Source organism: Hippoglossus hippoglossus, chromosome 5 (genome assembly GCF_009819705.1).
Source record: "Hippoglossus hippoglossus isolate fHipHip1 chromosome 5, fHipHip1.pri, whole genome shotgun sequence".
Lineage (NCBI taxonomy): Eukaryota > Metazoa > Chordata > Actinopteri > Pleuronectiformes > Pleuronectidae > Hippoglossus > Hippoglossus hippoglossus.
The window spans coordinates 19,837,375-19,861,348 of record NC_047155.1 but is presented as its reverse complement, the minus strand read 5'-3'; the positions used below and the strand labels follow the sequence as shown (position 1 = coordinate 19,861,348).

At 41.4% G+C, this 23,974-nt stretch overlaps 2 protein-coding genes across 5 annotated transcripts; both read left to right on the top strand.

Annotated features, from left to right (window-relative positions):
• Positions 1-630: 630 nt before the first annotated feature.
• aggf1 (angiogenic factor with G patch and FHA domains 1) lies at positions 631-7,287 on the top strand. Of its 4 annotated transcripts, none has more exons than XM_034584851.1 (15): positions 631-724; positions 815-876; positions 1,822-2,015; positions 2,263-2,362; positions 2,453-2,697; positions 3,104-3,235; positions 3,327-3,527; positions 4,373-4,784; positions 4,924-5,035; positions 5,406-5,457; positions 5,561-5,662; positions 5,741-5,906; positions 6,014-6,296; positions 6,382-6,481; positions 6,606-7,287. In XM_034584851.1, exons 3-15 carry the CDS (start codon positions 1,830-1,832, stop codon positions 6,843-6,845), a joined length of 2,331 nt encoding a protein of 776 aa, XP_034440742.1. In that variant the 5' UTR covers positions 631-724; positions 815-876; positions 1,822-1,829; the 3' UTR covers positions 6,846-7,287. The 4 variants fall into 4 exon arrangements, with proteins under 4 accessions (XP_034440742.1, XP_034440743.1, XP_034440745.1 ...); XM_034584852.1 differs by having other exon boundaries at positions 655-876; positions 2,453-2,523; positions 2,575-2,697; XM_034584854.1 differs by lacking the exon at positions 4,373-4,784 and adding an exon at positions 3,717-3,786 and having other exon boundaries at positions 655-876; positions 6,014-6,093; positions 6,175-6,296.
• An 11,089-nt stretch (positions 7,288-18,376) lies between these two features.
• On the top strand, positions 18,377-23,749 carry LOC117761182 (neuronal vesicle trafficking-associated protein 1-like). The gene is made up of 5 exons (XM_034584864.1): positions 18,377-18,721; positions 18,983-19,139; positions 19,407-19,523; positions 21,238-21,348; positions 22,350-23,749. The coding sequence occupies exons 2-5, from the start codon at positions 19,011-19,013 to the stop codon at positions 22,548-22,550; spliced, it is 558 nt and encodes a 185-aa protein (XP_034440755.1). The 5' UTR covers positions 18,377-18,721; positions 18,983-19,010; the 3' UTR covers positions 22,551-23,749.
• The last annotated feature ends 225 nt before the right edge of the window (positions 23,750-23,974 follow it).

Here is a 23,974-nt window from a genome sequence, read left to right as displayed (position 1 = left end):
AGATGGCAGAATCAGTGTTGCATTGACATCTAGTGGTCAAAAAGCACTATAACAACTGGAGAATGCACAACATGTTATTGTTACATTATTATTACATATGGATATGTAGATTTCGCTGGTGCAGGGCACACAAAAGAATACAGAGGAGAACATAAGAAGACACAATACACTGCCTGTTGTAAAAATTTTGAAATCTACAAAATAATGTATAGTAACAGGAGAGACAAATTATAATAAAATAGAAGAAGACCTGTGGCACTTAAAAAGTAAATATTTAATTCTAAATATAAAGTGCTGTGTGCCTGCTCAGCTCAATGAGTCCATAAGTTCCTCCCTTACTTCATCACTTTATTCATCAATTTTTAAAAGACACAAATGTTATACCAATAATAAAAGAGTCAAAAAGAGTCAAAAACAAGAGCAGAAAGAGCATGATTTGTCTGTTATATTACTTGCTGGGCTCCATTGAAACAGTGGTTTAATTATATATCTAACATTTAATTTAAAGTTAATAGTAGAAGGAAGAAATGGCAAAATATTTGTATTTGTATTTTATATATATATATATTATCGCCGCTAGATGGCGATACCTCTGTTCTTGCTGTGACAAATTGACAGTAAGGAACAGATCCGCCAAACGTGAAGAAGAAGCACTTCCGCTGTGACGCGCTTAGCACTCAGTTAATGGCGGTGGGCAGCAGGGTGGACTGTTAACGTTTCCACGGTTATAACTCTGTCTCATAATCTTCTCAACATGTACCGGAGTGTGTCGGAAAGGCGGAGTGGTTTCAAGATGTTTATTTTCAACTTTCAGGTCGGTTCAGGCGACGCGCTGACGCCAAACCCACAGCCGAGGAGCCGGAGACGAGACAAACGGTGAGAGGGGTTCAGTGTGGATGAAGTGCAGCTGCAGGACCTTCATCAACACCTCACATGTCTCTTTACTCATATGATCCATGTCTGATCTACCGCTACACTCAGACCCCTCCGGTCTCCAGGGACAGGTTTACTTTCCCTCCTCAGAGGCAGGGTTTAGCTGTTATGCTCCACACACACGGAACAAGCTTCCTTTAGAGCACTGCAGGTCCACTGTGCTTTCCTGTTAGTTAGTCACAGCCCTCTGTTAAATCAAATAATCATTTCTCACACTTCACCGTTACGTTCACTCTCCTATTTCTTATTTCATCTGTTCGTGTTTTGTTCTCTAACCATCCAAATACTTCGTTTGTACTGTCTTATGTTGCTTTTAGACCCTCTTCAGACCTGCTATCAACATCAGTCCTGAGTGATCCGATCACAAAGAGTGAAGTTCAGGTCCGAACGCACCCAAATTCATCCGGAATGCGTTCAGAGACCCGATCCTTCAGACCACATTTAGTCTGGGACACACGTGGCCACAGTATTTTTGCTGTGTGAACGCTAAACTTTTCCTGGGCTACAAATGAAGGCCTTCTCTGCTCACGTTCTCTGACCTGTTACAGTTTCACTATTAATCAGAAGTATTGTTACACCGCTCAGTAGCCATATTAGCAACAGTGACCACCATATATGTATTTCTGTCTTTCTCAAACGGGTCAAATCTTTCTTCAAAGTAGATCTACATATGGCATTGATTCATTGAGCCCCAGGCTTTCCACTTGTGATCAGATCTGTCAGGACGGATGTTACCAGGTCTGAACAGCGCCTTACAGTTTGTCATGATGTCTTTTCTATTTCATGTAAAGCTCTCGTCATTGAAAAGTAATTTACAAATAAACTTGTTTTGCCAATTCAATGCTGCATTCGTGAATAACTTACACATTTTAATGTCAACATCTTCAGTTGAACTAATGGAGAACGAAGATGGAGAGAAGGAAGCGGAGTGTGAAGTGGCTGAGCTGCGTCTGAAAGCAGACTCGCTGAAGCAGGAGCTCAGAGAGTGCAGAGTCGAGCTGGCAAAGTTACAGAAGCAGCTGAATCAGTCTGAGAGGCTGCAGAAGAGCACAGAGAGCTACAACGAAGACCTGAGGAAACAGGTCAGTCCCACTCATGCACCATCAAAGAGTCATATTCTGAAAATTGTTGTGACCACAAGTAGATGGCGGCTTAATTACCTAACAACTACTTTATTTGTTCTCTTCTGGTGAATGTTTTATTTCATTAAAGTCTATTAACTGTTGGCACTCTGGCCTTTGGTTTTGTGATTCACAGCAAACATCATCATGTTAGAACCATATGAATTCTGAATTCATTGATTTATTGATCTGAATTATTTTGTTTCAGGTGGATCAGCTGAGTGCAGAGATTCACGAGCGGAAGAAGAAGGATAAAGACCGAGTCAACAGTGAAACTCAGACAGAAGAAAATGTGTGGACAGAAACTGGTGTGTAAATTTCACATATGTACATTTGATGGATAGGATGACATCAGAAAATAAGAAAACTGTTGCAAATCTTTGGATATTCTCTTCCAGATTATTACAACTACTACTATGGAAGCTACTCTCAGAACACTGAGTCAGCAGATCCTCAGGAAGGCCTGAACGCAGCAGCAGCAGCAGTAGTAGTAGCAGCAGAAGCTTCAGAAGCTTCAGCAGCAGAAGTATCAGCAGTGGACGGAGCTGACCAAAGCAAGGCTGCAGAGGTTTCAACACCAAACGAAACAGAAGCTGCAGATGAGTCAGCTCAACCTAACAGCAGTGTCACAGTCGCAACAGAGGTCAGTTCATTAAAAAGTTAGTTATATTTAAACAGTCACTACGAGCAAAATTTCTTCAATTTTATTTTGAACTCAAGCATGTACTGATTAGAATTTGTTCAAAGATCAAAAGTCAAGGTCACAGTGACCTAAGGATCTTGGAAATGTGACGTCAGAAGCACCCATAGAGAATTTCATTATATCTGGCACCAACATTCACTTGGATTCAAGGATGATACTATTTTAATTTGGTGATCAAAGGTCAAGGTCACTATGACCTCTCAAAACCCACTTTTGTATCGTGAACTCTTAAGAAGGCCTCAAGAGAATCCTTTCAAATTTGGCACAAAACAAACACTGATTAATCGATTTCTTTAAAAATGTCAGTTAAAAGTTTGAGATAAAAATTTGATGTTGTCTCTTCCAGGAGGGCGATGCAGGATCTATAGCTGATATGTTGAGGGCCACTGCTGAAGAGGCAATGACACAGACCGGCTTTGTGTTTGATGAGACCACAGGGATGTACTACGATCACAGCACAGGCTTCTACTATGACTCGGTTCGTCAACTGCTTCTGTGTAAAATGTTGGTGTCTATAGCAGAATCCATTTCAGCAGCAATTTGACAGACAAGCCATTTTTCTTCCTCAGGCTAGTCAGTTGTACTACGATGCCAACACAGGCATTTACTACTACTGCGAAGCAGAAAGCGGCCGATATCAGTTTCATTCCAGGATCGAGGTGCCTGCTGCACAGACCGATGTGGAGCCTTGTTCAGACATGTACACTGCTGAGAAGAAAAGCAGGAAGTTGAAGAAAGGGCTCAAGAAAACGTCACACAAGGACGATAAGGTATTTAAAAACAAAATCTTTCATTGATCCATGGCATAGTCATTTTATTCTTTGTAGCTGACAGCTGCCAATTGACTTTGTACCGTTGCCCAAACAAATCCTCTGGACCTTGTTAGTCTCAGTCTTCAAACACTTGCTTGTTGTATTAATTTGAGGCTAATTCACTAAAAGAATATTCCTCTGACCTAGGTGCAAGAGGTGACTAGCTCTTTGGCTAAAATGAAGATTTCCTCTCGCTGGAAAGTCGCTGCACACAGAGGTACATTTTTAATACCACCATTAAGGTCTTAAAAATGTATTTGTATATGTGTTTAGTTATTTCTCCTACCATCATTGAAATAATAATAATTTTGTACATTTCACCAACAAAAAATCCCATATACAGTTTTATTAAAGGCATCATTTATAAAAACTACACCTTTAATACTATTTACTTATTATAGATAGTTTGTAAAATATATTTTTACAAAACTTAACATAGAGTTAAAAGGTTTTGTTTTCCCAGTGAGTTTGGATCATATAAACTGTCTGTAGGATGTTTCACAGTTTTCAATGAACTGTTAACATGTTTGAAGTGATCATTACTTCTCTACTGTGTTGTAAACCTGACTCAAGGTTTTAGTCATCTTTTGTATAAATCTGCCCACAAACTAATATTCGGATGACTGAGGATTTTCCTGTTAAGCCTCACGTAATGTGGTTGAGGTCTATGATGAGTTGTGTTTGAAGACTGAGATCATGCACTGTGCCAAAAGGCACTGGAGCTACAGTACAAAGCCAGCTGGCCGGCTGTCAGTAAACATTCACTGAAGGTGGTAATCACACCATTGACTCTCTGATGGCAGGAACTAACGTTCGATGATATGAGGTTGGAACAAGAAGATATTGAATGGGTCGAGCTGAAAACAACCAAGAGGAGCACAGAATCCCGGAACCTGAAGCGAAGGTCTCGCAGTGCAGACTTGGCTCCATGCCGGGAGGAGAGCGACAAATCTTCGAAGAGGAAGAAGCAAAAAAACGGTTCAGGGCACGATGACAAGGGAAGATCAAAGAAGAAAAGCAAGAAATCAGAAAAGAAGAAGAAGAAGAAAAAGAAAAAGAGCCAGATTCGAAGTGATGACTCGGAGGGGAATAGCGAACCGGAGGAGGGTGAGATCACAGAGTCTGAGAAAGACAAGTGGGAGTCTACTCCTTCGTTCTCATCGTCGTCTGCATCCCCCTCCCAGGAATCTGAGATGGAGACTCAGTGTCAGGAAGGTGAGAAGAAAGACAAGATAGATTCAGCACCTGTCCAGGGTGCACATGTTCACTATAGGGTCCCTGTGAGGTTTAAGCTGGTAATAACTTGTATTGTTTTTATTGTCTTAACTTTTTTGTGGGTGTATTTTTCTTGCAGTCAATGCAAACATTTGGCCGCCATGTGTAAGAGTGACAGTAGTCAGGTCTCCAGTGCTGCAGGTGGGCACTCTGTTCATCATCACTGCCGACTCTCCAGCCACCATCGGCAGGTCTGTGTAACTTTCTCTCTTTAATTGACAAGTGCCAACATAAGTTTTGTCTCAGTTAAAATTAATACTTTCATACCAAGGACTTAAAAATGTGTGTATATCGTTTTTAGAGGATGAATTGTTAGTGCTAAGGCTGCAATACTGAGCCACATGGCTTTAACACAGATTTTTTAAAATGCACCATCTTTGTGAGTAGTACAAGTAGTAGAGGTGCAACAGATCACAAAACTCACAGTGCAGATTAGATTATTGTTTTTATTGTTTATATTCCAGGTGTTCAATGTTTTAAACTAAAGTAGTAATTGATATCTCAGTGTGTCCTAACGGCTCGTGAGACTCCTTGATGACAACGTGCTGTTTTCTATTGCAGAGAGAAAGATATGGATCATGCAATCCGAATTCCAGAGATGGGAGTCAGCAAGGTAACGCTCTTCACTTCTATATTTACTTGAGGAAGATAATCGTTCATTAGAGTAATACGTGGTTGTGTGATGTTTCTAACTGTTAACTGTTGTTCGGTTTCAGCTCCATGCAGAGGTGCACTTTGACCAGGAGCAGCAGAGCTACGCGCTGGTGGACCAGGGAAGCCAGAACGGAACAGTCATCAATGGCAACCGAATCTTACAGGTCAGCATTTTTTTTCCTCAAATAAATTAGGAAAACTTGAAGCTAGCAGTGACATCATTATCAATATTTCTTCAACAGCCCAAAGCAATATGTGAGCCGCAAGTGCTGATGCACGGTGATGAGGTGAAGATGGGAGAGACTGTTCTCTCATTTCATATCCACTCAGGCACTGACACCTGTGATGGATGTGAGCCAGGGCAGGTGATGGCCCACCTCAGCAAGCACAAGCGAGAGGAGAACACAGGTGAGCAACCTCGAGAGGAAACCAAGTCACAGAAGAATATGTTTCTGGCTTAGAATCATGAAACAGCAGTGATATACTTCACTTAAATCTCACTGTTTTCCCTAAAGGCCCTGCTCTCACCAAAGAGGATAAAGAAGCACTGAGACAGAAGGAGCTGAAACAGATGAAGGCCAAATATGGCCTGCAGGTCAGTGTTGGCAGCAGCAGACAGGTTAAACCCTCAATTTGTCTTTACGCAGTCATTCACCTCTGTGTTTTCTGTAAACAGAGCAATGAGGAGACCAAAGCCCTGAAGAACCCCAAATATCAGGACCGAGCAGAGTCTCGTCGACAGACAGTGGGCAGCGAGGGGGTTTTCCAAAGAGATGATGCTCCTGCTTCTGTTCACAAGTAAGTCCGTTGTTTTTGAATGTTGCTGAAGAATTTAAATAATAGATTTGAGTGGTAACTGTATATTATGATTTTCCTCTGAAAGGGAAATCAGTGAAGTCAATAAAGGACGGAAGATGCTGGAAAAGATGGGCTGGAAGAAAGGAGAGGGACTGGGCAAAGGAGGAACTGGAATGAAAAACCCAGTAAGAGCGCCTTACAGACTGGAGATGTCGAACTGTAACATCTGCTTTAACATAGATGTACTCCAAAATAGCAAAGATATTTGATTTTCTTTCTTCTTCTTTTTTCTCATTCCTTTCTCCACAGATTGAACTGAAAATCAGGAAGTCTCAGTCAGGTCTGGGAGCCGGTGCAGCCATGTCTCTCGACAGCGTCTCTACGACCAAGTCAAAGTCCCAGAAGAACTGGGAGAAAGCCAGAGAGAGATTTGCTGATACATTCGAGCCTGACGCATCGGTCGTCAAAACACAGAGCAACTCCCCCAAAGCCTGGGTGAGAGCAGAAGAGACTGAGACCACCAACTCACAGACAGACAGCCAAAGTTAGGAAGAAGATGCATATATGTACTGTGGACATTAAGAGCTGAGTGCTTTTTTACTCAGTTTGTTCTCTAGTGTGCTGGATGAAGACCCCAGCAACCAATGAAATCCAACCTCTAACTTTGTTCTGTTGAGAGCAGAGTGTGACCATCAGTGTTTGGCACCACATTTTAATTAGTTTGATGAAAACATTGATCAATTGAAGTCATTTTAATTGTCTCAGTTAAATTTTTTTATGTAATTTTTGGCATTTTAAAACTATCATTGTTTATAATTTCCATGGTGGCAGGGATTTCTTATTAATAATGAGGTCGAATCCTCTTCTGAAGAAGAGATGTTTAAGGCAGCAGAGGAAACAGTTCTGCTGGTCTGGAGCTACAGTGTGAGATTACACAAATGTAGGAATAGATTGAATAAGAATTTGCAATAAAACACGTACATTCATCCAACTTTCACATTGTCATGTGGTTATTTGTTGAAGAAAAATTAGATGCATTTCAAAGCCAACCTTTTACATAAATTAGGGTTAAACAAATATGACAAAATAGTTGTAATTGATTAAATTAAACACTACTGATCAAAAGTATTATGTCAAAATATGGGAACTTCATGCCCACCATGATTCTTCTGTCCATTTGTAAAACGCTGTCTATCAACCAGTTGTCCAGAGCTGTGCATTAACAGAGTTTGTGAAAGTCAGTCGCTGTGTTTGCAGAATGTTTCTGCTTCAGCTCCATAAGTGAATAATGTGGGATGTTTTCGGTCCACAACACTGGAAGTAAAGTTCCTGACAGTGTTTCACAGACCCATGTGTCTGTAGTCAAACCAACACAGGGCAGATCTGCTGCTGTGCCTCCCAGAACAAAGGGGACGTGGATCGCCTCAAGCAAATATTGACACTGTGAAGCTACATTTCTCACAATGACATCATACTGTGATGAGACAACTGTGGATCTGCTCAGACAGCCCTGTCAACTGGATCATGTGCCCAAACACCAAACCCCTTCTTAACATGTTGCACCTTTAAAAAAAATTTGCATTTTCTGAACATTGTGTACGATCAGAACACATTTGTTTGTCACTGCTGTTTTTGCTGCAGCGCTCACACACAGCCACGTATTTGTTCAACGTCAGTGAGCAAACATATTGTACAGTCCGTCCATATGAAGTGTGAACTACAGACCCCTGCTGTGTGAATATTTGCATGTGAGTGCAAATGTGCGCAAATGTGGCCAGTCACACCACAGGGAAGAATGAATTCAACCAGCCACAAGTTTTGTATTATAGTTCCAGGTATCGGTTCACCTGCATACAATTTAACAGAAAAGTGTAATTTGTTACTAGCTCAGCGAAAAGCAGCACAAGTTCATGTCAACAAATAGAAAAGTAAATGGTGGTGGACTTTGCACTACAACCTGTTTCAAACAGGTGAGTGATGTGACTCACATGCTGCTACTGGTGTGACTCCTTGAGCTGGCCCTCCTGCTGCTCTTCTGACTAAAAGATCCCCCCATTCTGATCCCCCCTCGCTCCAGTCAATGGGCTGCCACTGGTACGGGTGTGTGTCTCACTCAGCTAGCAGGCATACTCTCCTGAGACTGTTCAGTGGGAAGCGCTGGTGCTCTGTTGTCACATTTCTTCCTCTCTCTCTCTGAGCAGGTAGGTCCCTCCCTGCTGGAGTCTCCTCCCTCAGCCTCCTGTCAGCAGCTGATACTACAGTGTAATAAAGTTGGGAGGGACCGACTTGTGTCCTGTATGCCCGGTTGTGTTGGGTAGAAGGTCTCCGCCATAAAAGATGTTGTGAGTCATGAGATAGAGTGGGAATTCATTCTTGTGTGAGGATGTGGCTTCGGGCTCTTTCAGAGATCAGGCTTGACCAGTTCCTAACACTGCAAAGTCGATCAGAGGAACACTGGGCCTCTGTTATTTCAAGTGCGTTCATAATTTATATTTTTTTGCAAAACAAAAAGTGATTCTTACTGCTCGGAGGATGAAATCAGCTGACGTGTTTTCATGGTCTGATGCATGGTAATGAAAACGTGCTAATAAATGAATGTTCTCAGTGTTGCAGGCCCATGTTAAACTAAACACTGGAGTGTGTAGAGGCTGCTGTGTCAGTTAATGTTGCAGTGAGAAAATATGGGTATTCCTGAGACGACCATGTTTCCTCACAACGTACTCTCACAGGCAAGTGGCAAGTTCTCTTTAAGTCGAAGTTTGAAGCTGAAACAGATTCTCGCTTATTTGACATACATGTTGTAATATTCTGCTACTTAGAATCTTAGAGGTTTAAGAAAGCAGAAAGACATTTTGTTGATTCACCACATCTGTATTACAGGATCTATTTTCGTGTGATGAGAGTTTTTAGGTTTAAACCAACAGGAACATTTTAACACAGTGGCTAAAATGTGCTGCTGCTGTGTCTGACTCTCTTAAAGTCACCTGGTGGCTTTGAGCTGAACACAGGTCAAAGGTCATGGAGCATGGTTGCCCCCTCGTTCATACCACGCATACATAAACCCAATCACACAGACGTGTAAATACACCGTGTCGTGTGCTGTATTTTTAAATCTGCTCAGACAAAGAAGAGGGAAGCGTCTCTTGCCTGCAGATAACAGGGGAGTGTCTGTACAAGTGTTTCAGGTATTCAGAGGATGTTCAAGTCACAAATAATCCAGATGAGTCAGAGGTGATGATTGAAAAGTATTTTCGGGCCATTGTTTATATTTTTCACTGCACAGTTTAACTTTCAGTTTACATTAAGTATTACATAAATAAAAATGTTAAGAGAAAAAAGAGATGTCTTTTATAATAAATACGACTTTAGCTTTTTCCATGTAAATGACTGAATATCAAAAGGACAACAGAAGGAGAGTTGGCACATTGAACCCACCTGCAGGACATATTTACTTACTGTCTCTACATGGACGTTTTTACAGAGTGAATGTAAAATGAAAGAATCAGGAACTGTAAAGGACGTAGTTTGGATTAGATTAAATTCGATTTATTTAATTAAAATATGCTGATACAACAAAATAGACAAAATGTAATCTTATTAAATGAACTTATTATACATGAGGTTTAATCAAATCAACTAATATAGACAAGTACATTAGTTGAGTATATAAAGTTAGATATAATTCAATTCAATTGTGTTAAATTGATTACATTACATCAATCATATATTGTATATATGTATATTGAAATCATTAATTTAATTTAATTTAAATATATTTATTTGTGTTGAATAAATTAAGGTGTTGTATAACTAATTTTGATTTGATTGAACCCTATTAATTCTATGAAGAATCTCAAATTTAATTGATTGAATTAAAATAAATGATTAAATGATATTAAATTAATTGATCCAAAATGAGTGAAACTAAATAAACAATTAACTTTAATTCCAGCCTCTTTATGGATCCTTAACTACAGCTTGATCACTATAATTCTTCAAATGAAACAATCTGAGAAGAAAAACTCATTCTTCGGTTGGTCCAGATCTGTCACTGAGTGAAACACATCAGCTGGTCGACTGTGAACACGACTGTACACTCCCTCTCTTTCCCTCCTCTGTTTTGTAGCAACCACACAATATAAGAGTAAGAGCAAATCTGCAACTTCATTATCATCCATAGTTTCCCGACAAAAGACAGGACATCATGTATTTCTAAAGTTTTCCATCATGGTCGAGGGCTGAGCTTGGCTGTGCTGCAAGCATCGGTCAGTGGAGTCTGTAATTTTGGAAAATATACCTCAGAAATAGAGTTCAGTGAAAAGCACGTCATGATGGTTTTGAACTGGAGTTTCGTTGTGTTCAGAGCTTGTCTGGTGTGTTGCATTACACAGAGCTGACCACAGCATGTTGCACTTTGAAATGCTGCTAACAATGTGTTCATCTGAGTGACTCAATCTGCTGCACAGCAAAGTCCTTGTACAATGTATGGAGTGCACATGCACACAGGGTGATGGGAGTGATCCCAGTCACGTAATGAAGACAGCAGCTCCACAGATAGATGGAAGATTGGGATCTTTGCAGTCCACTCCATTAAGTTCTTTGGTGTTCAGATCATGAGATGAATTTAGAAACATCTTGTAGGAAACAATTAGGCTAAATAACTAGAAGGTCACTCCGTAGAGTGATTACCTCTGCCGAGGTCCAACAGTCTCCTTACGAAACCACATTTAAATTAACTAGATCCAGATTTTTATTTGGATCTGCACCAAATTGCTCCCACTCATGAAAATCAGACCGCTTAAGATGCCTGATTTCTTTCATCGAGATACATGAATTAGTTTCTGAGAAATGAACGAAAATGTAAAAAAACGTGCTCAGAATGTTTAATGAGTTCTCTTTTGGGTCAAGCCCCAACCCTCAACAAAGTTTCATGGAAATCGGTTGGATATTTTTTGCGCAATACTGCTAACAAACAAACAATCAAGCACAGACAAAAGGTAAGAGGTAAATACAATAATGCATTTCTTCCACTGTCAGTTACACATGGTCCCTCTCTCTTTGATCCAACTCTGTTGATTAGACGCATGGAACACACACACACTTCCCATCAGACTCCCAGTCAGCCCCCTCAGCCGCGTCCGTCTGGCCAAATCTGAACCTTTTACATATTAGAGTAAAGCTCTCAGGCTGAAGACACAAGATTATACTATTTTAAAAAGTGACCTTGGACAGTAGTCAAAACAGTGTCCGGCTCAGTGAAAATGCACTTGTTGTGTGAGTGTCCATGTGAGGAGAAGAGAGATCAGGAAGTGGTGGGGGTTTTAAACGCTTCCATAAAGTTCACAGGTCATCCAACTTGATCTCTCCGGCTGAGAGGAAATGATCCTCATTCCAAGCACATTCCAATGGAAATACGTGTTTTACTTAGAAAAAGAAGGCTCATATAAAATCACTTTTGAGATTTAAAAAAGGAAATTAGATTTCCCCCTCAAGTCTTTTGCTAAATGTTTGTTTATGTGAAAATGTAGCAGATTATTTGGTCCAAGTCGTCATAAGGCTTTGATTTGTGCATGTGAGGGAGAAATGACCCATGTTAGTAATGTCATACATGTGAAGGGTTTCATACATTCAGACCTAAATTCCTTTCCTCCAAACTGAATGGAAATTCCATCAGCGGCTTCCTCCCAGCGAGTGACTGAGTCAGAGGCACTGTTGAATGTCTTCCAGCCATGTCCGCTCCTGCTCAGGGCCCCAAGCCTCTGGGTGTGTCTCCCTGTGACCTCATCTCCCCAGAAAAATCCTCCGGAAACAACAGCAGCACGAACAGCCCACATGATGCCGCCTCCGTGCAACTTGTCCACAACCACAAACCAGACAGTTTGTGGAGAAACATCTCGCTCGGCTCATCATATCAACAACGCTGTTGGTGGTGCCTGTTCATTCAAGCGGAGTGTGTGTGTGTGAGTATGTGTGTGTGTGTGAAAACTACAGCATCCTGTTTATGCAGCCTGGTCACTGCTGCCTGCTGTGAGAACTTCATTTTTTTGCTCAATCTGAAGCTTAACAACTCCTCAAACTTTCAGTCTTAACCTCACTGCTCTTTCCAAAGTTCAGTCCTTTCAAAACGTACCGACTAATTCTACCTCTAGTGCTAAAACAAAAAATCTCACGTGGGCAAACTTTCAGTTAGTCTTCACAAAAATAGCTTTAATGAACCGAACTGCTTTACACCTCAGGGCATCACACCCCCCACAAACTGCTGGGTCAACTAGTGAGAGGAATTATACATTTGTGAAAAGAAGCTTTGTGTTCATGCAAAAGACAAAAGCTCCGGCAGCAGGACCGTTAAACACCAGACACAGCACATTCAACGAGTCATTTGACACACAGCCGTCCAAAAATCAGCAGATCAATACTAGAGCACAGTTTACTAACGCAAAGCTCCTGTGTATTCTACTCAAAACTGATAACGGTGTACTTGACTGGCTCACAGCTGTCAGACTGTGAGTGTCAATGTAAATCATACCTGGACCTCTCAGAGGATTGACGAGCTGTGACGTCCTTCACGGTGGATGGGGATGAAGTCCTGCATGGGTCAGTGACAGATGTCCTTCAGGGAGTCAGCGTTCAGACTGCTGGTGGAGTTGCTGCTCTCGGAGTGGAAATACTTGTCTCCTGTGTGTGGCGGAGCTCAGCCCATGTGGCTGGATGGGAAATGGGAAATGAACCGTCTGGGCAAAGAGCCAAGAGCAGAGTAGGTTTTAAAGACACAGCAGTTTCAGTGCTATATCAGGTTTGGTCCCACTTTCACTGTGGAAGTTACAAGTGAAGATATTTCTGCTGCTGCAGGTTGTCATTGTAGTTGTGACTGCATAAATATGACAAACCCAGTAGTTGCTCAAATTTGACCAAATTAAATTATGATATCATTCAATTATAAAAAATGTTTAACTAAATAGAAGATGCCCTATGGCCCTTATCATGTGACACTCCAAACTGACATTTACGCTGTGTCTGGGAGTGTGGTTCAGCTCTGTTGTGTGACATGTCGAGGGTGAGTCTTTATGAAGTTGTGACAATGATTTATGCAGTGACAATGTATAATCACTGTGACCACATATAAGTCTCAGTGTGCCACTCTCTCACGGACCATGGCACGATGTCGCGTCAGGAGCGTTTCACCAGAGAACAGGTTATTTGTGGATACAAATCTAACAGTGATCAGCTTTTCATGTTAGAGAAACATCACGCAATATTGAGCTAAAGCTATTATTTTCACCTGTGTGTGTGTGTGTGGGGGGGGGGGGGTGTGGGTATGCATCGCCTCATCTGACGCTTTAACTTCAGGTTGTGATGAATTTTCACACCAAAAATCAGATGTAGCTGAAAGGCTTATTTTTCGTTATGTGATGATCATTCGTAATGTTCAGAATGGTTCAAATCTAATGCCTGTTTTGGATACTTACAGCAGAGAGCAAGAGAAAGAGCTGAAGGAGGCAGCAAAGTGGAGCCCAACACTGCAGATACAAATGGCAAACAAACATCTCTGATGTAATGGATTTAATGTGGAATAGGCCTGTAGACAGGACAGGAAAGGGGGCTTGAGCTAGACAGAACTATTCCATGACAATTTTCCAGATTTTCTTCAAGGAATGTTCGGAGAATTTCAAAGCCAGTTTTCTTAGATTTTACAGAGGAATTTTTCTGAAAATTTCCTGGGTATCTTCCTAAATTATTTACGGAACTTTTTAAGAAATCTTGTTTGGAATTTTTCAGGGAATCATGCACAAAGGATTTGTGATGATCAAAAACAAGTTAATTGGGCAATACCTGATATACTGAATGATGAAATTCATTCACTGCAAAGATATAGAAAATCAAAACTGAGCCGGGTCACTTTTGACCCATGTTGTGTATCAAATGGTTAATATTCTGTAGTATTTCTTAACATTTATCAGGTTAATGTCTTTCCGATTATTTAGGGTAATTTTTATTTCTGTTAATCTTCCCACACTTTTCCAATATTTCCCCGTATTATTGAAAGAGAAAGAGAAAGGATGTCAACTGTTAAAATCTGTATCTTGAATCAATAAATTAGAAGCTGGTAGTTATTTGAAAAGATTTCTGGGTGTTTTTCTAGAATATATTTCTACATTTTTCAATTTATTTCCTTTTTTTGAGTGGGGGTATTTTTTCGATATTCTTCTGTATTCGTCAGTGTTTGTATCTGGCAGATGTTTGACATTTTTTTCCCAGAAATAATAAAGTCTTTATTAAAAATATTTAGTGTTTTATCCCTCGTGTTGTTCCTGGGTCGGATTGACCCAGAGTGTGTGTGTGTGTGTGTACTGACGGAACGGACACCGGCCTAGGGAGAAAACATTAACTTGTTTTTGATCATCACAAATCCTTTGTGCATGATTCCCTGAAAAATTCCAAACAAGATTTCTTAAAAGGTTCCGTAAATAATTTAGGAAGATACCCAGGAAATTTTCAGAAAAATTCCTCTGTAAAATCTAAGAAAACTGGCTTTGAAATTCTCCGAACATTCCTTGAAGAAAATCTGGAATCCAGGTTTTACTTTTGGTATTTTAAGTATCTTTGGATGTAAATACTTTTCTAATTTTACTGAAGACAAAACTTTTATACATTATTTTTATTTCCTTTTCTTTTTCCTATTTCATGAATGTTTTATTGAGCTGAGGACAAATACAGATATAGTATAGTACTTATTGTCATTGCTCATTTTCATGATGTGATTTTTACCTCTGACAAAGAATGACTTGGGTATCATGGTTTAAAAGTTTTGCTGATTATATTAATGATATCGATCACATCACATAATGGCTCATCAGTCATTACACTGTGCAGAACACATGGCTTTCATCACTGACCTGGTGTCTCCCTCTAGTGTTTTTTTCTGAGAAGGCAACTGCAGCAGAGAGCCTTTCTACACATCTCCTTGTTGCTGTTATTACCTAAATCTCTTTGCATTACACAGGTTTGCTTTTTCATACAAGAGAATCACTTTTCTATATGACTTAACTTCATGTTCTCATCCTGTATGTTCTGAGGACAAGAGACAACACCAACAACAGCCCGCTGAGATTACAGCTACAGTATCTGGAGGTGTAGCGACCAAGACAGGTTTCAGGACAATCTTTGTCTGTGGAACACTGTCCCTGCTGGAGCATTGAAAACATACATGCACTGACAAACTTGTAATAATAATAATAATAATAAGATATAACATTGTTTACCTAAAAATAGTAAAAACTGACATGAAAGTTTCACTTAAACTTTGCCCATTTACATGAAAAAGGTTAGAATTTCTCCAATATCAGTGCAATGCGTGATTTGCTGGTAACTGGTCTGTATTCATGTAGCACTTCTCTAGTCTTGATGACCACTCAAAGCTCTTTACAGTACAGTTCACCCATTCACACACACATTCATACAGTGCATCTATGTGCAGCACACATTGCACAGCCATACATTTAAGGTTCATTATCTTTCCCAAGAACTCTTGGATCAAACCATCGACCTTCTGGTTAGAGAACGACCTGCTCTATCTCCTGAGCCACAGCCGTCCCACATGAGCCACCTCAGATTGTAATTCACATCTCAAAGAATAAGATACACAAGGGCCCAGCTACTAAACTGTGACACTGCTCATTCACGTCCTCACCACGCTGTACTTTCAGGAAATACATGACTTCCCCTCTTTCAGGCCCCAGGGAGAAGAAATCTGATCACGAATGACTTTGTACCACAGACTCATCACATACACCCCACCAGAAAACCCAGCAGCAAGCATCATCCCGCGGAGGCTCTGCAGCTGTCGTATAGCTATGAGGCCAAGATGACCGTCCACTGAGGAGCTGTGGTTTGTTTCTCAGTATGTGATGAGATCACTGTCATTCTCTCTGCTGCTGCCTTTTATATATACAGTAGATGAACAGGCTGGACTTGATAATTTATGCAACTGCTCATAACCCCCTTCACACTGTAGCCTGGCAACAGGCCACAGGATAAAACCTCAGTCACAGATGAGAAGAAATAAAGGCCTCATAAAATCAAAATGTCATGTATTTCGTTTGTATTTTAGCCTGATGGCTCCCTAGATTTTTTTAAATCCCAGGTTCCTGTTCACAGTCATTCACTGTTGGCTGATTGTGCTCTTTACCACAACAGATATAACTAGGGCTATGTCGTAGAGCACACTGTCCGTCCCAAAAAAAAATAATACGGACAGACAGACGGCCGAAAAAATAAAAAATAAAAAAAAATCCGTCCGTCTGTCCGTCCAAAAAATAATAATACGGACAGACGGACGTCCGTCCGTCCGTTCGTCCGTCCGTCTGTCCATCCCAAAAAAATACGGACAGACAGACGGACAAAAATCCGTCCGTCTGTCTGTCCGTGTGTGATGTCGATCCTTACCTGCTAATTGCTCATTACGGTCCACGCTATCAATTGCACATCGCACTGTGAAAATCTGTCAATCGAATGACAGTTGTAAAACAAAGCTTACTTCCTGTTGCCAGTAGGTGGCGCCATCACTATTATTACATACAGACATATAGATCTGTTCCAGTAGGGGCTCTGATGTAGCGTGAGCAATTTTGTGTCAATTGGACAATGTTACCACAACTTAATTTTCACACTGATCAGTAGGTGGTGCTATGACCCTGAACTAATATTAATATATGGATGTGTTCAGGTCAAGATTGTGATCATAGGTCAGTAGTTTGGAGCCAGTTGGATAATGCAGATGGATTTACAAAGTACTTCCTGTTTTATGGCGAATCAGTAGGTGGCGCTATGACAGTGAGGAAATATTGACACATAGAGCTGTTCAGGCTTGGACTCCGATCATGAGACAGAAGTTTGGCGGTGATAGGACTGTCACAGCACATTGTGCTGTGACATCCACTGAGGTCAGTGGATGAGGAGGAATACATCCAAGTGTAAGACATGCAAAAAACAAGACATTTCCTGTTGCCACCAGGGGGCGCTGTGATCTTAAGTCATGATTTCTGTGTAGATGTCATCAGGCCGGGACTGTTGTCTTACATGTCTAGTTTGGATTCGATTGGACCATGTATGTCTGAGATACACAACCTCGTGTTTTGATGGCGTGTAATCAAAATTTGACGCCACGCCACGGTCACACCGTGTGACGAAAAACCCGAAATTCGAGGTAGTTTATATCTCCATCTTGTTGAGATGACATTCATCTCAATATGAAGTTGATCTGATGAAAGCCCTGGGACAAGTTCGTCAAAGTAAAAATGTGGAAAATGTGGAAAATGGCCACTGAATCCAAAATGGCGGGCTTCCTGTTGTGTTTTTCACAATGCACCTCTAGACTTTTTTGTGCGTCTGGTCATGATACACAGGTGTCCCGATTTTTGTGAAGATCGGTGAAAGCTAACTGAGGGGCTTTTCCTTAGAAGGCGCTGTTGAGCCATTTTGCCACACCCATTTAAAATTACTCCAGAATTCAAATACTTTTTAGGGTTTTGAATTTCCTGCAAACTTTGGTGAGAATTTGAGCATGTCTAGGCCCTGAAAAAGCCCCAAAAGGGAAATACAAATCCTTCAATTTCGAAGGATTTGTATACAATAGGGCCTCCCAAAGTTCGGTGCTCGGGCCCTAATAAATAATGAATATAAGTCAGTTTATCTCAAATGTGTTCATGCGTAACGAAAATCCGATTATTCTGCAGGAGACACTCTCTTGACAACAAATGTTTCACACAACTACATGTACACAATTATTTTTTTTTTTACAAGTCCCTTCATCAATGGACACAAAAAAAGCTAAATTTGTTGTGAGGGGCTCGGTGTGTGTGTGTGTGTGTGTGTGTGTGTGTGTGTGTGCGTGTGTGTGTGTGTGTGTGTGTGTGTGTGTGTGTGTGCATGTAGTTATGAGGGCCAATTTTAAACCAATCAATGCAAGGACATTTTGGCTGGTCCTCACAAATTCAATGGGCTGCTTGAGGGTTAGGACCTGGTGTTAGGGTCAGGTTAGGGGCTAGGGAATGCATTATGTCAATGAGTGTCCTCACAACCACAGAGAGACGTGCATGTGTGTGTGTGTGTGTGTGTGTGTGTGTGTGTGTGTGTGTGTGTGTGTGTGTGTGTGTGTGTGTGTGTGTGTGTGTGTGTTACATCACTTGCAGTGCAGCCAGACGCCAGCAGCAGCATCCAGCAGCATCCAGCAGCAGCAGCTCGGAGGAAGGAGCGCACGGACCCATTTGGCCATATTGTGCAGCAGCTCTCCGCAAATCGGCTGCGTCACACCTAAAAAACACACACACACACTCATACACACTAATACACACATTCAGCAGCAGTGGAGCGATAAAGGCAGCACATCCGGAGAAAACTGTGACTGAGAAGGCGACTCCACAGATCTGGTAGGTGCTCGGATGCGGTAAATGGTGTTTTTTTTTCTTTGCTCTATCAGTGTCATCATGTCGAGACCGTGCGCGTCCTCTCCTGCGCCTTTGTGCTTCACAGGGGTTTCTCCCCCTGGCCCACAAAGCGCCTCGCATCATCAGCTGTATGTGTGTGGGGAAACATCAAGGCTCGTTTTTCATGGAACGTGTTTTTGGCAGAGGGAGCATCGGCACCATCTTTGGTTGAAGGCGTAATGAGCGCTTGTCTTCTCCTCTCAGGTTGGTGCTTTTTCTCCGTGTTGGGAAAATGGTGAAACTGGGGAATAATTTCAGCGAGAAAAACAACGGGAAGGTGGTTTCTGAAGACGGGTTTGACACCATCCCTCTCATAACACCACTAGATGCCAGCCAGCTGCAGTTTCCTGCACCAGATAAGGTGAGATTTGAGATTTTATACATTTCCATTGATTGAAAAACGGCCTTTAGATGTGTTTCTTTAATTACAAATGGTCCAATGAAGGAAAACAGCTATTAAGGGAACAAATGTTCATCGATGCAGATTTAATTTCATATGTAGAAAAGCAAAATAGAAAGGATTTCATCCTCCTGCCTCTGTGAATCCTAATATCCTCATGAAGCTGTATCTGCAAGCTGATTGGATCTGTTCTCATATGTGTGTGTGTGTGTGTGTTTCTTCTTCCAGGTGGTGGTGAAGACAAAGGCAGACTATGACAGCGACAGCAAGAAGGGGAAGCTACGGTCTCCCAAAATCGCAGAGTTCTCCATCAGCATCATCGAAGGCGTCTCCGAGCGACTCAAAGTGAGAATCATGTGGCCGCCATCGTCTGTATCTCATGCATCATCCCATTTCCCAGCTCTCCCACACTCCCACACACGCATATGCCGGAGAGCAGACATCTGTCTCCCTGCAGCTCAGGACATTTGTCTCTGCTGTCATAATATTGTCTCTCCAAGTTTAGCTCAGACTCTGTGGCTTTCTCTGCTGAGGACACCCTCCCGTCCTGTGCCGCCTGTCATCTTGCCCGGGCTGCACAGGGAGACAATTTCACAATGATTCCCTTAACCCCGCCCTAAACCCTCATTAATTCAGCTGCTGCCATGGCGATGGCCTCCAAACGGCAGCATCACTCCAGCCTCCTTCAACGCCCCTTTGGCCAGCTGATGTGTCCTAGATCATTAAAACGGATTTCAAACACATCCCTTGCTCCAGCTCTGATTGGCCGACTTTTTCCTTGTATGTTTTAAAATTCATCAAACTCTACGTGCCTTGCATGCAGACTGCTCTCCCTCCACATTAAAAATCAACAGATGAAACTGTCAAGCTTCCTTTAGTAATAGAGCTTGAATTTTCAAAGATCTGGGAGGCAAAGAGGCACATCACTTTCTGTGAGAACACAGCTTGTATCCTCACATTGGTGCTTTGAAATGCTGCAGGCGGCTCTTTCATCACAGACAGTCTCTTTCATAAGCTCCTGTTGCGTTGCTTCATACGTTTTGTACCGTCTGCTCCGCCGAGCAACTGCAGGACTCGCACCGACAGATGAAACTCCTTTTATTCATTGATACACGCTGTTAACAATCAATTCTGTGCCAAACAGACTGAGGAGCGGTACACAGAGCGGCCTCACTCCCTGTCGAAAGAAATCCTGAGGAATAATCAAACAGCACAGCACTCAAATGAAAATCAACATTTGCATCATGTTTTCAGTGTTGAAGCAGTTTAACCAAACAAACACAGAACAGTTTCTCCCCAAATCTCCACGAGCACTCAAGCAAATAAGCACATTTATTTTATACCGACTCACACACTGTCAACCTCTCTGACAATAATGAGGCGTTTTCTCCCACTTCACACAAACACCAGTAGCTGTTGCAGAAATCCCCAGAGAGGTGAGAGCTGGGCTGCACAGATGGTCACACAAGCTATTTCCCTGTCGAGTTACAGAATATCTTGTAGCCCTGACTGGCTGTTAGTCACTGTTACATATAAACACTCACTAATGTAGAGACACAGGATAACTCTGAACACCTCCGTGGATATTTCTGAGCTGCAGCCTCACGCTGCTCTTTAACCTGTAAAATAAATAAATGAAAAATAGTCGAGAAAAATAATTTGCCATTACAATGTCCCCACAGTTTGCATGTTCTCTCTCTCTCTCTGTGTGTGTGTGTGTGTGTTTTTCTGCGGGTACTCCAGTTTCCTCCCATAATCCAAAAACATTCAGCTAAGGTGAACAGGAGACTCTAAATTTCCCGTAAGTGTGAATTATTGTATGTCTCTGTATGTTGGCCCTGAGATACGCTGGCGACCTGGTGTACCCCACCTCACGTCCAATGTCAGCTGAGATTGGCTTCAGCCCCCCCCCGACCCTCAGAGGATAAGCAGTATAAATATTAGATATTATCTCCCCACTCATTTCTTTAAGACAGCTAGACTGGCTGAGTTATCACACAGGACGTGGTGTTGCTGATGACGGAGCTGTTGTTGTTGTTGTGTGTCTGCTCCTGTGTAGGTGACCTTGCTGGTGATCTGTGCCCTGGCCTTCCTCGTGTGTGTGGTGTTCCTGGTCGTCTACAAGGTCTACCAGTACGAGCAGCCGTGCCCCGACAGCTTCGTCTATACGGTAAACATCTACCAGCGACATTATTTGTGACCCTGTCTGATGTTGATATATCTATCAGTTACAATAATTATGGCGGTAACACTAATCAGTCATCTACAGTACAGACACATATTTATTTCCAAATTTATCAAGACTTCATAATAAAACTGACTTCACAGGAGATTTCTCTTTATTTAGCCCCTTGATGAGTGATGAAGAGATTGTTTTGTTTTTTGGAATGACTTTGATATTACCATTTATCTTTTGAAGGTTAATCAGTTATCTTAATCAGCTTTTGGTGCAAATTTACCTTTTCAATTAACTTGAAATGAAGGTATGTAAATTAAAGAGTAGAAATATTCCTCTTGCTGCAGGATGAGCAGTCTTATTAATAAACAATAAAAATGTACCATCGCTCGGTTCAATATGCTGATAAGATTTGCTTTTACAGCCTTACTTGGAATGAATATGAGCTAATGTTATCAGACTTTCTAGTATATTTATGGTACAGACATTTATAGCTTTTTTTCACTTATGTCACTGTTATTATTATTATTAGTAATAATAATAATAATAATGTTCTGGTTAAAAGCTGCAGCAGCTCGATCACGTGGGTCCCACTGTGTGACTTGTAGACTCAGTGATACTGTTCATCACAGTCTAATTAAAACTCTATGGCGGTGGAGTAATTGTTAATGAGGACTGGTTCTCGGTGAGAGCCTGATCTCACTGCGACAGGTACTTAAAAAAAGGAGCTCAGCTCGTATTCATTTCTTTCTGGTCTCTTTCTCATTTAAAGTGAGTTCTCTTCCTCTGTTGCTGCAGCTACGTTTTATCACCTGCTTAGTTTTCTTCTCACACAAATGTGAAGGGTTGATCACAGTTTGTCTCAGACTGTCATTGTACTTTCCTTAATCAGAATTTTTTCAACTTGTGTCATCAATTATGCTTCGTGCCAACTAATCTTTCATCTCTTGGTATTTTTAAATCTCGCTCTAACTGTTTTTCTCTCTTTTGAGCAGCAAGGACGCTGCATGCCGGCTGGGATGTACGGCAACTTCCCTCCCCAGGGCCCTGGGGGCCGCGGACGCCTCTTTACCCTCATCAACCACTACAACATAGCCAAGCAGACCATCACTCGGTCAGTATCGCCGTGGATGACCATCATGTCTGAGGAGAAGGTCACCCAGCAGGAGACGGAGACTGCTCAGAAGCTGGCTTAACCAACCTGGGGTCAGGAGGTGGGCTCACCTGCTGTAGGAAAAATAAATAATACGGTTGTGCCATTCAAGCAAACCTCGGAGTGTCATGGCTTTTTGTAGGGCGAAAAAAATCAACTTCTCGTTCCTGAGGTGCTGTGCTGCCTCATTGGTGTAGTTTGGTCAGCGGATGTGTAGCTGGAAATCTGTGGAACTGTCGAAAGTGTTTTTCAGCAAAGTGAGTCTTACAGTCGGGCAGACTCGCGGTTTGTTTGAATAGCATATGTTGTTATTTATTTACACTTCAAAACAAGAGTGGCATAAGTGTAGAAAAAAGCCACTGAAACACACACACACACACACACAGACACACACTCACTGTCTTTGTACATTTACACATATGTAAGAGAACTCACTTTAGTACTCAGATTGTGAAATGACTGTGAACCATCTAGTGTCTGCGTCGCTTGTTTTCACGCACATGCACGCACGACTCTAATAATAATAATAATAATACAGTTTTGCTTTGAACCTCTTCCTTTTCAGTTACATCATGTACTGATAGCGCATGTCAGACCTGTTGCGGTCCAGTAAGTTTGCAGCATATCTGCCGCTGAGGTCATAGTTTTACTGTCATGATATTGTGAATACATGAGGGTTGAACTGGAAGAAAACTGTTAACCAGCAAAAAAACAACATTTTAATTGTTATTTAATTCAGGCCATTCTGCTCTCTGCATATAGTGCTGTTAAGGAGTTTATAGTATTTGATGCATCGTCTTTTTAACCAGCGTCAATGATTGTCTCGATTCATCTGAACTGTTTGTGATCACCATGTGCTTTCATTTGCTGCAGGCTACAGATTATTTAAAGGTTACTTTTCATAGCATACATTTTATGCTACTCTATTGAATGTTTTTGCATTGCTGGTGAAGACACTGTATTGTGCAATGCTTCGCATTGATTCATGTCACCGTTGATGGCTGGTGGTAGCCGTCACAGACGCTAGACTTAGGTTGATGTAGTGGAACAATCCGACAGTAGTTGCTTGTCCTGTTGCTTTTCCCCCTGTATTTGTCATTTGACTAAAACTGTCACAGATTCTGTACTTTTTTCAAACAATGTAATGATTACCATTGAAGTGCATTTGCTACATAAAAATGTTAAATTGAAAAACTGAAATAAAAGTGCCCACATTTCCCACCAATGTTCAAGTGGAATCCATGTGAGTAAAAGAGAATTTTCTTCAACTGTTTCAAGAATAAATTTTGTCATCAACACCGATGCTCTCACACAGCTCATGTTCTCTTGAGTTATGATCAAAGAGGCATTTCTAAGCACTTCATATGAATATAGGTTAAACCTAATAAACAGAAATTATCAAGGGGCTGCATGACTCAAACATGTCGAACGGCCTCTTTTCTTTGGCTAAGACGGGCCATGACTGGC

Excerpts from the sequence above, each read along its gene's own strand:
- aggf1 (XM_034584851.1), top strand. The coding sequence starts at position 1,830 with ATGGAGAACGAAGATGGAGAGAAGGAAGCGGAGTGTGAAGTGGCTGAG. Across the intron at positions 5,036-5,405 it reads TCTCCAGCCACCATCGGCAG|AGAGAAAGATATGGATCATG; the intron begins GTCTGTGTAACT and ends TTTCTATTGCAG. Across the intron at positions 5,663-5,740 it reads ATGGCAACCGAATCTTACAG|CCCAAAGCAATATGTGAGCC; the intron begins GTCAGCATTTTT and ends TTTCTTCAACAG.
- LOC117761182 (XM_034584864.1), top strand. The coding sequence starts at position 19,011 with ATGGTGAAACTGGGGAATAATTTCAGCGAGAAAAACAACGGGAAGGTG. Across the intron at positions 19,140-19,406 it reads AGTTTCCTGCACCAGATAAG|GTGGTGGTGAAGACAAAGGC; the intron begins GTGAGATTTGAG and ends TTCTTCTTCCAG. Across the intron at positions 21,349-22,349 it reads CCGACAGCTTCGTCTATACG|CAAGGACGCTGCATGCCGGC; the intron begins GTAAACATCTAC and ends TCTTTTGAGCAG.